The sequence below is a fragment of the Xiphophorus maculatus genome, chromosome 19, assembly GCF_002775205.1.
Source record: "Xiphophorus maculatus strain JP 163 A chromosome 19, X_maculatus-5.0-male, whole genome shotgun sequence".
NCBI lineage: Eukaryota > Metazoa > Chordata > Actinopteri > Cyprinodontiformes > Poeciliidae > Xiphophorus > Xiphophorus maculatus.
Window position 1 is genome coordinate 12,623,126 of NC_036461.1, and position 12,847 is coordinate 12,635,972.

The 12,847-nt window shown below is 38.5% G+C and overlaps 1 protein-coding gene across 6 annotated transcripts; it reads left to right on the plus strand.

Moving 5' to 3' along the window:
• Positions 1 to 264: 264 nt before the first annotated feature.
• Positions 265 to 12,640, plus strand: srrm1 (serine and arginine repetitive matrix 1). Of its 6 annotated transcripts, none has more exons than XM_014468816.2 (17): positions 265 to 370; positions 965 to 1,054; positions 2,079 to 2,201; positions 4,734 to 4,904; positions 5,156 to 5,250; positions 5,736 to 5,945; positions 6,037 to 6,228; positions 6,318 to 6,437; positions 6,554 to 6,762; positions 6,887 to 6,967; positions 8,649 to 8,735; positions 8,937 to 9,072; positions 9,199 to 9,285; positions 9,367 to 9,837; positions 9,928 to 10,129; positions 11,522 to 11,695; positions 11,792 to 12,640. In XM_014468816.2, the coding sequence occupies exons 1-17, from the start codon at positions 350 to 352 to the stop codon at positions 11,900 to 11,902; spliced, it is 2,580 nt and encodes an 859-aa protein (XP_014324302.1). In that variant the 5' UTR covers positions 265 to 349; the 3' UTR covers positions 11,903 to 12,640. The 6 variants fall into 6 exon arrangements, with proteins under 6 accessions (XP_014324302.1, XP_023208807.1, XP_005799192.1 ...); XM_023353039.1 differs by having other exon boundaries at positions 6,587 to 6,762; XM_005799135.2 differs by having other exon boundaries at positions 6,590 to 6,762.
• The last annotated feature ends 207 nt before the right edge of the window (positions 12,641 to 12,847 follow it).

The window sequence follows — 12,847 nt, forward strand, 5'->3', positions numbered from 1 at the left end:
TATCACTACCACGTTTTAAAGTCGGGAAAGTGTGTTTATGATCACTTATTTATATATAAATATCTGCAAAAGGTCCCACGAAGGTGCTATGTGATCTGGCTCTAATCTAAGATTCTTGTTGTCTTAATGTGAAACGATACTCATGGTAAACAGTGTGAATTTATATAGATTTGCTTTTGTAACTTTCGTTCTCCAAAACCATTGGACAGAATAGGAACTACTCCTCGAGCTGCAGTACCGGTTCCTTCCTCATGGGACGCACGTTTCATCCGTCTTCCCACTCAAGAGTTTAACCGGGCCGACGCACGTCCTTCTCCACTGCGCCTGAAACAATCATATTTCAACAAAAATGGACGCGGGATTTTTCCGCGTAAGTGCTTTAAGCAAGTAGTTAATGCGTTATCGCCGGTTTGGTTGGTTGCATGTTCACATATTGTTGATCTTTGTCGTGAATCTAGCGTGTGTGTTTAGGTAGGAGGCCATACTGTTAGAAGCAGTGCGGTCGTGGCTTCGTCTATCAACTGATGTCAAATAATTCGGGATTTCGTTATGGGTCTTCTTTGAACTGAGGCATCTCAGGAATGAATTAGCGTTTATATAACAAATGTTTATTACAATACTCCATCATTAAATGCTACTTTGCCGGTTTAAAATGTTTTTAGGTTATTTGTAGGCAATATTGCAGGAATTAGACCAGACCTTGGCTTAAGATGGCGCCTGGCCGGTGCGTCGCTAATGTTTCGAGAGCTATTCGCTAACACGTTTGCGCCGATCTTAATTAGAAATGTTACACACGGGTTTGTTGACTTCTTGCTTATTAATGTTCCCAAATGTTCCTATCTTGCTTTTAATGTGGCGACTACTACGAAACCATTATCTTCCTGTTGGTGACTTAGCAACTGATCATCAGGTGTGACCCAGATTGACTGAAAAATGTTTGCCTGTTTTTATTCTATTATTTCAGGGCACGAGTGCGGAGCAAGACAACCGTTTCAGCAACAAGCAAAAGAAATTGCTGAAGCAGCTGAAATTTGCAGAATGTCTCGACAAGAAGGTGGGCTGTTATCTGACAACGAGCTTTATTACTAACATAGGTGTTTATATTCTAAAACACGAACTTGTTGCATTAACATTTCTCAAGTATTGGTTACATGAAAATTATTAAACCGAGGTTACTTCTGGAAACATGTATACTGGACTTCCTTGTCCAGTATGCATAAGGTTCTATTATATATTAGTACATGTATCAGTTCAGGACATCATATTAACGTAGATTAATAAAGGCATTTAATCTTAAGCTTGTAAATAAAAGCTTGTGATGCCGTTGAGTCAATTTGGTTGAAATAATACCTCAAATTTTGTACATAATGTTGCCATTTTGTTTGTTCCTACTTCCAGATTGTGCAGATAACAAACCATCTTTCACCTCCTAATTTTTAGGTAATTTAAAGACTCCCGGAGATAAAGAAAACATACAAATCTTTTATATTTTTGTGAATATATTGTATGTTCTTTCTTGGTACAGTAACTTGCAGCAGCAGTTTCAGGTTTCACCACTATGCCTCATAACTGCTTATAAAAAATTTAAAAAACACCGTGTGAATTAAAAACTGAATAAATCAAAAATCAACAATTATTGATGTCGACTGATGTGAAACACTTGTATCATGGGTTTTTCAGCCATATCTCCCAGCCCTACTTTGAAGTTAATATTTCAGCTGGGACAACCTAGTGTCCCAGCTGTACTTGAATGCAGCGTGTGTAGTTTTTGGAAAAATCCCTAATCATCAATGAGATCCCTCCAAGTTAAATTTTCTAACATGTGTAGAGATGTTCTGGCTGCATGCTGGAGGCAGCCATTTGGACATCAGCTGAATTTATCTGTTATGCTTACATTCACTTGAACATTGGTTCAAATTAGTTATTTAGTGTAGTGCAGAGTGAGCCATTTACCTTATTGTTTAAAAATATGTACGCTGACATAAGTTTTTTTTCTTACTTTTATAGTATTTATATATTTAATTAACATATTTTCTGTATGTTTACATTTCCACAACTGTTGCTTGTTCTTTCCGTAGGTGGACATGACCAAAGTGAACCTAGAAGTCATCAAACCATGGATCACTCAACGTGTGACTGAGATTCTGGGATTTGAGGATGATGTGGTCATAGAGTTCATATTCAACCAACTTGAAGAGAAGGTAAAGTCATTGTCTTAATGTTTTGTTGTTGTTTTCTTATTGAAAGAACTGTTGTTAATTTGAGGGTATTGTTAAGCCAGTAAGAAGGGACATGAACAAATATTTACAGATCCTAGTGACACTGAAATTGAATGGGTAAAGTAAAAATTGGTTTAAATCTGACTTGTGTTAAATTTCCATGTTTTGCTGTTTTGTGACAACATGCCTTTATTCAGCAGTCTTCTAATGATGATGTGATTTATGATTTAAAAGGCCTGAACCAATATGGATGTTATACCTTGCATCAGAAGTATAGCACCAACATCTAATTAGCTCTCTCCTGAGCCCAAAGTCTCTGAGCCCAACTCTCCCTTCATGATGCAGTGTGTGTTTTGAGGTGAGTTGTATATAGGGATCATCCATATCATGCCAGTGAAAGACAAAACTGAACAGTACCATAATCATACTGTCCGTATGTATATATAGTTTACAATTAGGCTGCTAAGTTTATATTTAACAATGTTACAGATGATGAAAGATAATACAGAGAAAGGTAAAAAAAAAAAAATCTGTAGCTTGTTTCTTGGTATAATTAATATTTATAACTTTACTTATCAAATCCAAAACTGAAAAGTATTGTCTCACTGACCCCCCTGATTGCAAGTTTCACCTCTAGCTTTTTAGGGTGGGGTCTGAAGTTGCACTACACCCTGCCGTAGCTTTGTTTCCATCTAATTATGAAAAATAACATAGGCTTCTAAAAGTTGCTAAATAAAGAGTGAAGCAGTGTTGCGAGGGCCAGTAGGGATCACTATCAGTAGCCATAATTTGTTAAAAACTAATAAACAATGCTATTAAGGAAGGAAAAAAACAAATCTCACCTTAGTCATTAATTGGAGAAAAACTGAAAGTGAAACTGTTTGTAATGGTATGTAAAGGCCATAGTAACCAATCACAAACTGGTGCCTTAAATTTTTTCTAGCTCAAATTTTTACTAAAACCTTTACTGCCTATTCAAGTTTACTTGTTTTCCTTTTTTTAAGTTCTTGATTTTTATTGATCAGTTTCTCTTTTTTTAATGAACTTTTTATTGCACATCTTTAAATCCCCAAACTCTCCTTGTTTATAGATACAAGGAACAAGTTTTACATTTGTAAGTTGATAACTTCAACCACTGGAGGTCAGCAAAAAAAAAACTGTTTTAACTACTAGAAACAATACTTTTCAGCTACATATCATCTTATCAAAGCACACATTCATTAAACACTGTTTATCTGTTCCATAACAAACTTTAGTCTAAGAAGTTTAGTCTGAAATAACTTGATTTGCACTCCTGTCAGAATAAGCTATCGCCTTTTTTCCCCTCGTACGTTTTTTGTTTAAAACAAGGAAATAAAACAGACAAGGTTTTTGTTTTTCCGTATAATACACAAGCCTCTTGTGATGTCTACTATTGACTGGTTATGATTGCACACACATTTGTTTTTAGTAATAGAAGGCCAGTGTGAAGCAGAAACTCAAGTCATTAAATAAAAAAATCCTAAATAATATTTTATTAACCCATGGGATACCCTTTGCAAGCATCTATGGATACTGGCCTTGGTTAGGACCTTGATTTTTCTATTGTGTTCAAATTCTTAGGCATTTATTTCACATGATGTTTGTTTTGACAGCAACATAGGTTTTAGCTAATGTTCTACTTTAAATTTTAGCTTGCCTTAGTTTTTTATTTGCAGGGGTTGTGTTAAAAGCTAACTGTAAAACAATTACTTTTGCATTGTGGAAAGAAATTGTACTGTAATAGAGTTGAGATTATGATATGTCTCAATTTTATCTAGTTTGAATAAAAATATATTTTTTTGTGTAACTGTGTACTCATTATTGCTTGTTCGTCTCTTGCAATTTAGATAAATGATATAACATTATGCTCAAGGTGGTTGAGTCTCAAGCAGTAGGGAGGCGGAAGCCAGCCAATGGAGCTCCGTGCCCACTGATCCCACGGGACTCACTGAAGACACCGGAACTGTACTTGCTGTGTTGGGTTTTGATGCACTCTGTATTGTGCTTACTTGTTTAACCTCAGAACTATAGACTGTGGGGAGACTGGAAGAACTGGGGGTGGTTAGTGGCACAGGGATGAAAAGTAGCGGGCTAGCTCTGAGAAATGCAAATAATCTCTCAAAAGATTGCTATAGGGTTTACTGGGATGTAACTAGAATTTTAAAACATTTTTTGCATGCATTTTTATTACTAGATATGTCTCCCCTCAGCTAACTCACATTGTCAGTCCCAAGAGATTGAGTACAATACAGTATGAGTTAATCTATTAGTTTTTTTGTGTACAATTCTAATAGTGAAACCCTGAGATGTTAAGTTTTGCTTTCAGAGCTGTACATGTTTTTGATAAGGCTAATTATAGCTCAGGATTAGCTTAGACAGGGTTAGAAGGTAGGTCACCCCATTTCTGGGGCCCTGCCTCCCTCTAGATGTTTTCTTTTCAATTATTTAAATGGCCATATTTGTTTCTCTCTCCCCTTCATGTTTGTGTTGCAGCACCCTGATAGCAAGATGATGCAGATCAACCTGACGGGGTTCCTGAATGGGAAGAACGCCCGGGAGTTCATGAGGGACCTTTGGCCCCTGCTGCTGAGCGCGCAGGAGAACATCGCTGGCATCCCCTCTGCTTTTCTGGAGCAGAAGAAAGAAGAAATCCGACAGAGACAGGTGATTATCTTCACAACAGAACAGCTTGGGGTTGTGGGGAATCTCAAATTTGAATAAATAAATAAATAAATAGTAAAACTAGTTTGTTTTTTTTGCTGTTTTATGTTGTGTTTTTTTTCTGATTAAAACATTCCTGTAGAAATCTGGACTGAAGTGATCCAGTTTACCTCAGTATTTTTACACTGATATTATTAAAAATCTTATAAATTTCCTATTGCAACATCATTTTACATGCGATTCATATCTGGCAGATTGAACAGGAGAAGCTTGCTTCCTTGAAAAAGGTTGACCAGGATAAGAAGGACAAGGACACAAGAGAAAGGACTCGATCAAAGAGCCCAAGAAGGTATGCGTTTTCTCTTTTGCTTCTTTGGGCTACTTTTGCTTTGTGTGTGAATTTGCAGACATTTTTTGTTGTTGTAATGAAAGTTATCTGAATTTATCTTCTTTGCTAATCTCAAAAGCAGTTAAGTGACAATATTGTACTCTGATCAGCATACAACAGAGCTTTTTATTTGCCTCTTTCAAACCAAAGATTTACACTTTTACTCTGCGTTTGGGGTCTTAAATTTTAGTCCCAGACAGGTATACTTTAGTTTTGCAATGACCTAAAATATGCCTTTAGTAAACATAAACAAAATAAACATAGTAAACATAAAATATACATATTTAGTTACAAGTTCTTTGAAAAGTGATTTTAAGGATTGCGATGTCAGAAAAGCAGTAGACAACTTAAGGATGCTTTTCCTTAAGTTAAACACAATTTAATCCCCTATTAAACATGTGGATTTGTCTCTGTATCGAAGCTAACGTTGCTGCGTGTCTGATCAGGTGGAAGACAAGGTCTCCAGGGAAGCGTGAAAGGAAGCGTAGTCCGTCGCGATCCCCAGTGCGCAAACCCAGTCCAGTTGTTGGAGACTCCCCCCCTCCACCTCTGATGCAGTCCAACACTAAAACGTCACAGCAGCCTGAGGAGCCAGACACGTCAGGAACAGGCCTGCCAGAAACCGTTATCCAAGAAGCTTCGTCTACTGGGTTAATGTAAAACTCCCTGTTCTGTGACCACTAGATTTTGCTTCTTTCTTCTTGCATACTTAAAATGTATTGATTCATTTGTCCTTTTTTTTTATAGTGACACAGTTGTAGAGTCAGTTAAAGCAGACTCTGTGGCCGAAGTCAAAGAACCGTCCCCAGAGAAATCCCTCAAAAAAGAGGAAAGACCGAGGTCTCGTGAAAGAGAAAAGGAAACGAGGAGGGAAAGACCCCACCACCGCTCTCGCTCACGTTCTCACTCTCGTTCTCGCAGGCGACGCTCCAGGTCTAGGTGATGCTTTCTCTTTTTTTGCAAAAATATCACAAAAACAAATGTATAAAACATGTAATAAAATTCTGTTCTCTCTATATCTATATTAGATCTTACTCCCCTCGTAGAAGACAAAGTCCCAGAAGGAGAATGTCTCCCCGTCGGAGGAGTCCCCCTAGACGGGGCCCCACCGGCTCAAGGCACAGACACCGGCGGTCTCCTGTTCGCAGGTCAGTCACACCTTCACAGAAGCATCAGATATTTAAAGTCCCCAAAGATTAACTTAATTAGACTTGATTTCATTTGATTAGGTTTTCCTAAATTACTGGAAATATGTTAATTTTAGGAGGCGTTCCCGTTCTGCTTCATCTTCTGGTAGCAGCTCCTCAGGGTCACGTTCACCTAAGAAACCTGTGAAGAGAATATCTGCCACGCCGCCCCGGAAACAGCTCCTTCGTCCTGGCGCTTCTGTAAGCCCCGTTGGGAAGGACAAACGCTCGCCGTCTCCTCGAGCCAGGAGAGGCCGGGGCTCCGCTTCCCCGGCAAGATCATCAGGTAAGACCTTCACCTCTTGTTCTGCTGAGCAAACATTTTTACTAAAGTCAGACTATTTCACCCACAGATCTTCAGGTTTCAGTTACAGCAAATGCATGTTGAGTTTTGAATCTGTCACTTTTAGGTGTAAAGCGAAAACCTGGAGGAAGGGGAGATTCTCCACCTGATTTTGTAAAGGCCAGAACCTCTGAGGGGTCTGAGTCAGGTAAGAGTTTGTCGTCTTAAAGAAAAAAATACAACGACCAGCCCTGGACTTTAAATGGGTTTTTAAAAAAGGACTGGTGTGGAAAGCCATTGAGTTTATTTTTTTTACATGTCCATATAGTAAATTGCTGATCTTCTGACAGTTCCACTAAACAAGTGTTCCTACAAACATATTCTGTAATTTATGAATATTTTTTTATTTCTATTGAAGCCCAGTGTTTTTTTTTTTATTATCTTAAATTAGAGTGAATGCTAAATTTAATATTGGTTCCAAAAAATGGTGCTACAACATTTTTGGATTGGTTCTTGGTTTCTATGTCCACACCTCCAGCTTCTAACAAAAATACTGGTACTGAGTTATCACTAGCACCAGTTTAGCACTGGAATCAGTTTTGTGGGGAAAAAAATACTATTTGTCTAAAAATGGCAAACATGCTATGTTACCATGATTTAATGTACACCACTACTGCTGTTTGCCTCAGTACTAAATCATGATAATGTACACTAATACTGTTTGCAAAGGTGAGTTGTGAAAATGCTGTATAAAGTATCAAATGGTCATCAGTAGAGAACATAAATGACAATTGTCACACCAAAGAAACTGTCCAGGTATTTGAGAAAATTTAGGTCCAAAAATAGCAAATATATAGCAAAAGGTTTAGTAAAGCTTTACTTAAGAATATTTTTGTGAAGTTTTAATTTGCTTACTTGATCCAAGTTTTGTTGTGAGTGTACAGAAATGTGTCGAAGTTTAATACATCTTGACCTTTTTCATATTTTGCAACCACAATCTTCAGGGTTTTTTTCTTTTTTTGGTTGGGATAAACAAATACAGACCAGCTCAGTATTGTAAAGAAAAAAAAAATGATTCATGATCTTCAATTTTTATAATTATAGATATAAAAAGTTTAGTGTGAATTAATATTCAGCCCTCTTCTTTACTCAGATATTCTTATTTACATCTAAATAGACTGCACAAGTGTGATATTTTATCTCTTTTTAGACGTAGAAATTTAAAATTGAGTTAGATTATAAAATAATATTCCAAGCTCTGAGCATCTCATAAAGCACTATTTAATTCATAATCGGAACATGGAAATTATGGCCCAGCTTCAAGACAGTGAGAGAAGTGGTGGGCAGTATGGACCTTTAATTTTTCATTGAATGCTCTCATGGAGAAAATTGTAAAAATCTATCAGTTTAAATTTATTTTTATATTTTAAAAAAATCCAGATTCCTATCATAAGAAATTAAAAATTGTCACTGTGGCAATAAATGATCCAAAATGCCTTCCTAGCCCTTGGTAATTCTGAAGGACATGCAGAGATTCAAGACTGCTGAAAAAGATCTGTTTAAGATTTCCACTTTACAATTCTTAACTAACTTATATTTGTCATAAAATCTCTTGTAGTTTCTGGTTGTCGTGTGTCAAAATGGGGAAAAGGTCAAGGAGTATGAACACTTTTGCAAAGCAGTGACAAAGTCAGTTTATTGAACAAAAATGGAACCAGTCATACGGTATAACTCCATAAAGGAGTGCAGCACCCCCCATGTTGTTATATTGCACCATATTCTGACAAAGCCAACTGTAAACGCTGTTAAGTACTTTCTGTAACTCTTCCTTGGCACTCTGTTCATGGCCTTGCTCACACTGATCAGACGCTCAATGCTTTACATTTCAGAGGAGGATAAAAATGAAAAAGGGGCAACAGCAGATTCGGTGCAGCAGCGACGTCAGTATCGCAGGCAGAATCAACAGTCCTCTTCAGGTTAAGAAGCGTTTTTGTTTTTCCACGTTATTTTTTTCACCCTTCTTTCTAACCGAGTCTCCTTCTGTCGTCTTGCCTCCATCGTCTCATGGACTTTAGAAGCTGTGTCCTTGTCCCAACCTTGGTGTTGTTTATGTCTTTTCAGCAAAGCGTAAAGCCAGAAGAAAAAAAAAAGTTAGATTTTTGTTTTCTTTGTTTCAGATTCAGGATCTTCCTCCTCAGAAGATGAAGGACCTAAGAGGTCAGCACCGGGGCCAGGCGCCAGGAACGGTGAAGTAAGGAGGAAACGCAGCCGTACGCCTTCACCTCGTAGGCGACATAGAGATCCCTCCCCAAGGTCGGACAACTTGATTTTTAATCAGCTAGATTATTTGATAGTGATTTGTTCTGCATTTAATTTTCATATTTTTCCTAATGTGAAGTAAAACACAAAAAAACAGTTGTTTGACACTTGTACCTTCAGGAGGAGACGTTCTCCATCTCCTGGACGCAGACGTCGCTCTCCTTCTCCCCCTCGACGTCGTAGATCTCCCTCCCCTCCCAGACGCAGGTATAATCTTGCTACTGATGAAGAACATTATCATTTAAAATTTGAAAAACTGGTTTGCTTTATAAATGCCTTTCTTCCCAGGTCTCCTTCCCCTCCTCCCCGCCGTCGCTCTCTGTCCCCCAGACGATATTCTCCCCCTATCCAGCGCCGCTACAGCCCCTCACCTTTGCCTCCGCAGAAGAGGAAGCTGTCCAGTTCTCCCATGAAGCGCTTTTCTCCAGGCCCTAAGCGACGCTCCTCCAGGTCACCTAAACGTAGAAGCTCTCCCGCTCAGCGGAGACGCTCGCCTCCTTCCTCCTCGTCTCCCCCGAGACATAGAAGGAGCCCACCGTCTGCTAGGCCGAACAGGGACACCCGATCCCCTCTCATGTCAGCTAGACGCCTCTCCCCCTCCCCCGCTAACCGAGGTCGCCCTGTTCGGCGGTCCACTAGTCCCCAGAGACGCTTTGATTCGTCCAGCACGTCCCCCTCCGCCCAGCGAAGACAGCAGTCCCCTCCACACAGCAGTAAGCTCATCCGTAGGGTGTCTCGTACCCCAGAGCCGCGTAAAAGGTGACTTTAGAACAAGTTTTCATCAGATGCAGATTTAATGTTGCTTTTGAATATTTAGCCTCTAAATGTCTCTCTTTTTTTTGTTGATAGAATCTCCCCAAGTCCGAAGCCTATAAGAAGAGCTTCGTCCCGATCCCAATCGCTTTCCCCTCAACCGGCAGCTCAGAAACGTCCGGCTCCAGCTCCGGCCTCGGCTTCCCCATCACCTTCCCGCTCTGCCAGCGGTTCTCCACCTCCTCCTCCCCCGGCCAAAAAGGCTACCAGTGGTTCTGGCAGTCAGTCTCCCAGCAAGGTTTGTCCAATACAGTTGCTTCTCAATAAACTAGAATATCATCAAAGCTAATTTATTTTAGTAATTTAAGTAGTAAAGGAAACATGAGTGGGTGCATTTTATGCAACATCATAAATACCACATGTGTATTTCTAGTCATTTTGATTAACAGCTAATGAAAAGCTTTTAGAAGTATTGAGATCAATTTCTTAAAACTAAATTGAGAGGCTCTGAATCTGAGCTGCTTGATGACAAATGTTAATCCTCCACAGTCTGTTCTGATTTGAGGAGCCATGTCATCTGTTGGTATTTGTCTGAATTCTTTGATCAAAACCACAACTGCACCAACAACATATTCAAAGGGCTTCATGCTTCTCTCTGCTGAGTTTTGTGAGGATTCTGATTTCATTCTCCAGCAGGAACTGGAGTCCTGGTGCCTTCTTTAATGACCGTGATGTCATCGAGCTTGATTTCTGAGCCTTCTGATCTGAATTAAGCCCCATAGGGAGTTTACTAAGTCTTAAAAGGAAGATGAGACACCAGAGTTAGTGATGTAGATGAACCGAAGGCCAGTATTGAATACTGTTGTCACAAAATTTGATACTCCACCATTTTAGCTACTGAAGTAACCTTTTCTGAAGTTGCAGGATTCTTTCTAGTAAAGAGCAAAAGAATATAAACTGTTACTTATGATGTGTAACAATATGCTTACTGTGCTGCTAATACACATTTTTTTCGTCTTACAAGGTAGACAAGATCTAGTCTTTAAGAAGGTTATTTTCCTGTTCCTTTGACCTCATAGACAAAATACTTCAGATCAGTCATCTCCAGATAAACTCGCCTTGTTGGTGGATTTTTAAACTTCACAATTAAACTGATTGTTTGGATGAGCCTTTGCAAATGGCTAAAAGTGTCTGTTTAGCGAAGTTTGTATCAATTTTGTTGAAAAATCTGTTTCTGCAAAGAATTTACAATTTTAGTAGCACTTATATGAAAATATAATTTATTTTGACAAATGTAACATCAAAGCAACATGAGCCTCCTGAAGTCAGCAGAGCCAGAGGCTGTTTTTCCTCCATGCAACACTGCAATGATGCATTATTCCATGCAAAAGAAACCCCGACCAAGCACTGAGTGCATGTACTGTGCAATACAAGGACTTTCCAGTTAGTCAGCACTTCTACATCACACTTTTTTTTTGGTCTTTCATATATAATTTTCTGTGCAAGAATTCAATTTTTAAATACTAAAATAATTTCACATTTTGATGATGCTTTTTAATTTTCTCAGATGCGCCTGTACTAGAATTTGACAGAAAAAGAAGCTCATGACTTAGACATAGTTCACTTCTACAGAGTATGCAAGGTTACATTTACATTAATCATAATGTAAACATCCATTTGTTCTTTTCAGAATTCAGATGTTGATGGTGGTGGAAAGAAAAAGAAGAAGAAGAAGGAAAAAAAACACAAGAAAGATAAGAAGCACAAAAAGCACAAGAAGCATAAGAAGGAGAAAAGCAGCGCTGCTGTGACCGGCGACGTCCAGGAGAGTCGACCTGCAGAGGAAGACGGTGATTCAAGAAAGGTAAAGGTTTCTTTTGTAGTTTTTTGCACTGACGACGGCATGATGTCAAAATTATTTTTGCTAAATTTTAAAGAAGATGTATTAATCTTTATGCAGGAATCGGAGAGTGAAGTCGATGACACCTTGGACGATCTGGAAAAGCACCTCCGAGAAAAGGCACTGCGCTCAATGAGGAAGGCCCAGACGTCTCCTTCAGAGATGTCCTGAAATATGAAGCTTTTGAGTTTTCCTTTCACTTTTGGTGTTTGTCATCATCCTAGGTTCAGCTTTAGAATGTACAAATTGTTGATTCTCGAATCTTGTTTCTTTTTACAGGTTTGGTACATTCTGGAAAGTGAGTTTCTTTTTAAAAAAAAAAAAAAAAAATGGATCCATTAGATAGTTTATCTAAACTGTAAAACTTGTGTTGTCAATACTTTCAGATTGTTAAACAGGAGAAATTTTTAATTTCATAGGTTTGAGTTGGGCAGGTTAATGATATGTCGATGTACAGTAGATCATTTAAGAAGCGATTGCATGTTCAGTGATTACCTCTGATGTGCATGGACCACTGACCATATGAAGAGCGTAGGGAAATAACACCATACAATAAGAAACTGTTACTAATGTCTTTTCCCAGTGGATGCTGCGTCAACGTCATGCGCAGCTGAAGAGGCTTTAACAAAATATTCTGTTTCATATTCTAACTTAACTGAGATGTTGGATCATTTAACCTGCTTTATTCTGACTTTGAAATTGTCTTATTTGAAAATGAAAGCAATTTGATGTGAAACATGCTTTATTTTTTTTTTTCTAAACTGATTGATATGCAATTTATGTTGATGCCCCTGACCTGTGCTAATTTCTGTGGGACTGCTATAGTGTATGATTTGTATCTAGTAACCTTTTCTCTCGTCATCCTGTCATGCTTTCAGAATTAAAATTTTTTTTAAGACACAGCGTAAACATTTTTGTTTAAAACTGAATTTTGTCACTCGTGTTTATCTACTGAAGAAGTATGATTGGCAAAGTGTAAAACAAAGCACAGCTCCAGAAGTTTCGAAAAGTTATAGCACATAGATGTTGAACGTGGCTAAGTGCAAACACCCCTCTGCCACGACTGGGTTCATTTTGGTATTGATCTGATGCCAAGTAAAGAAAAGGCACAGCGTC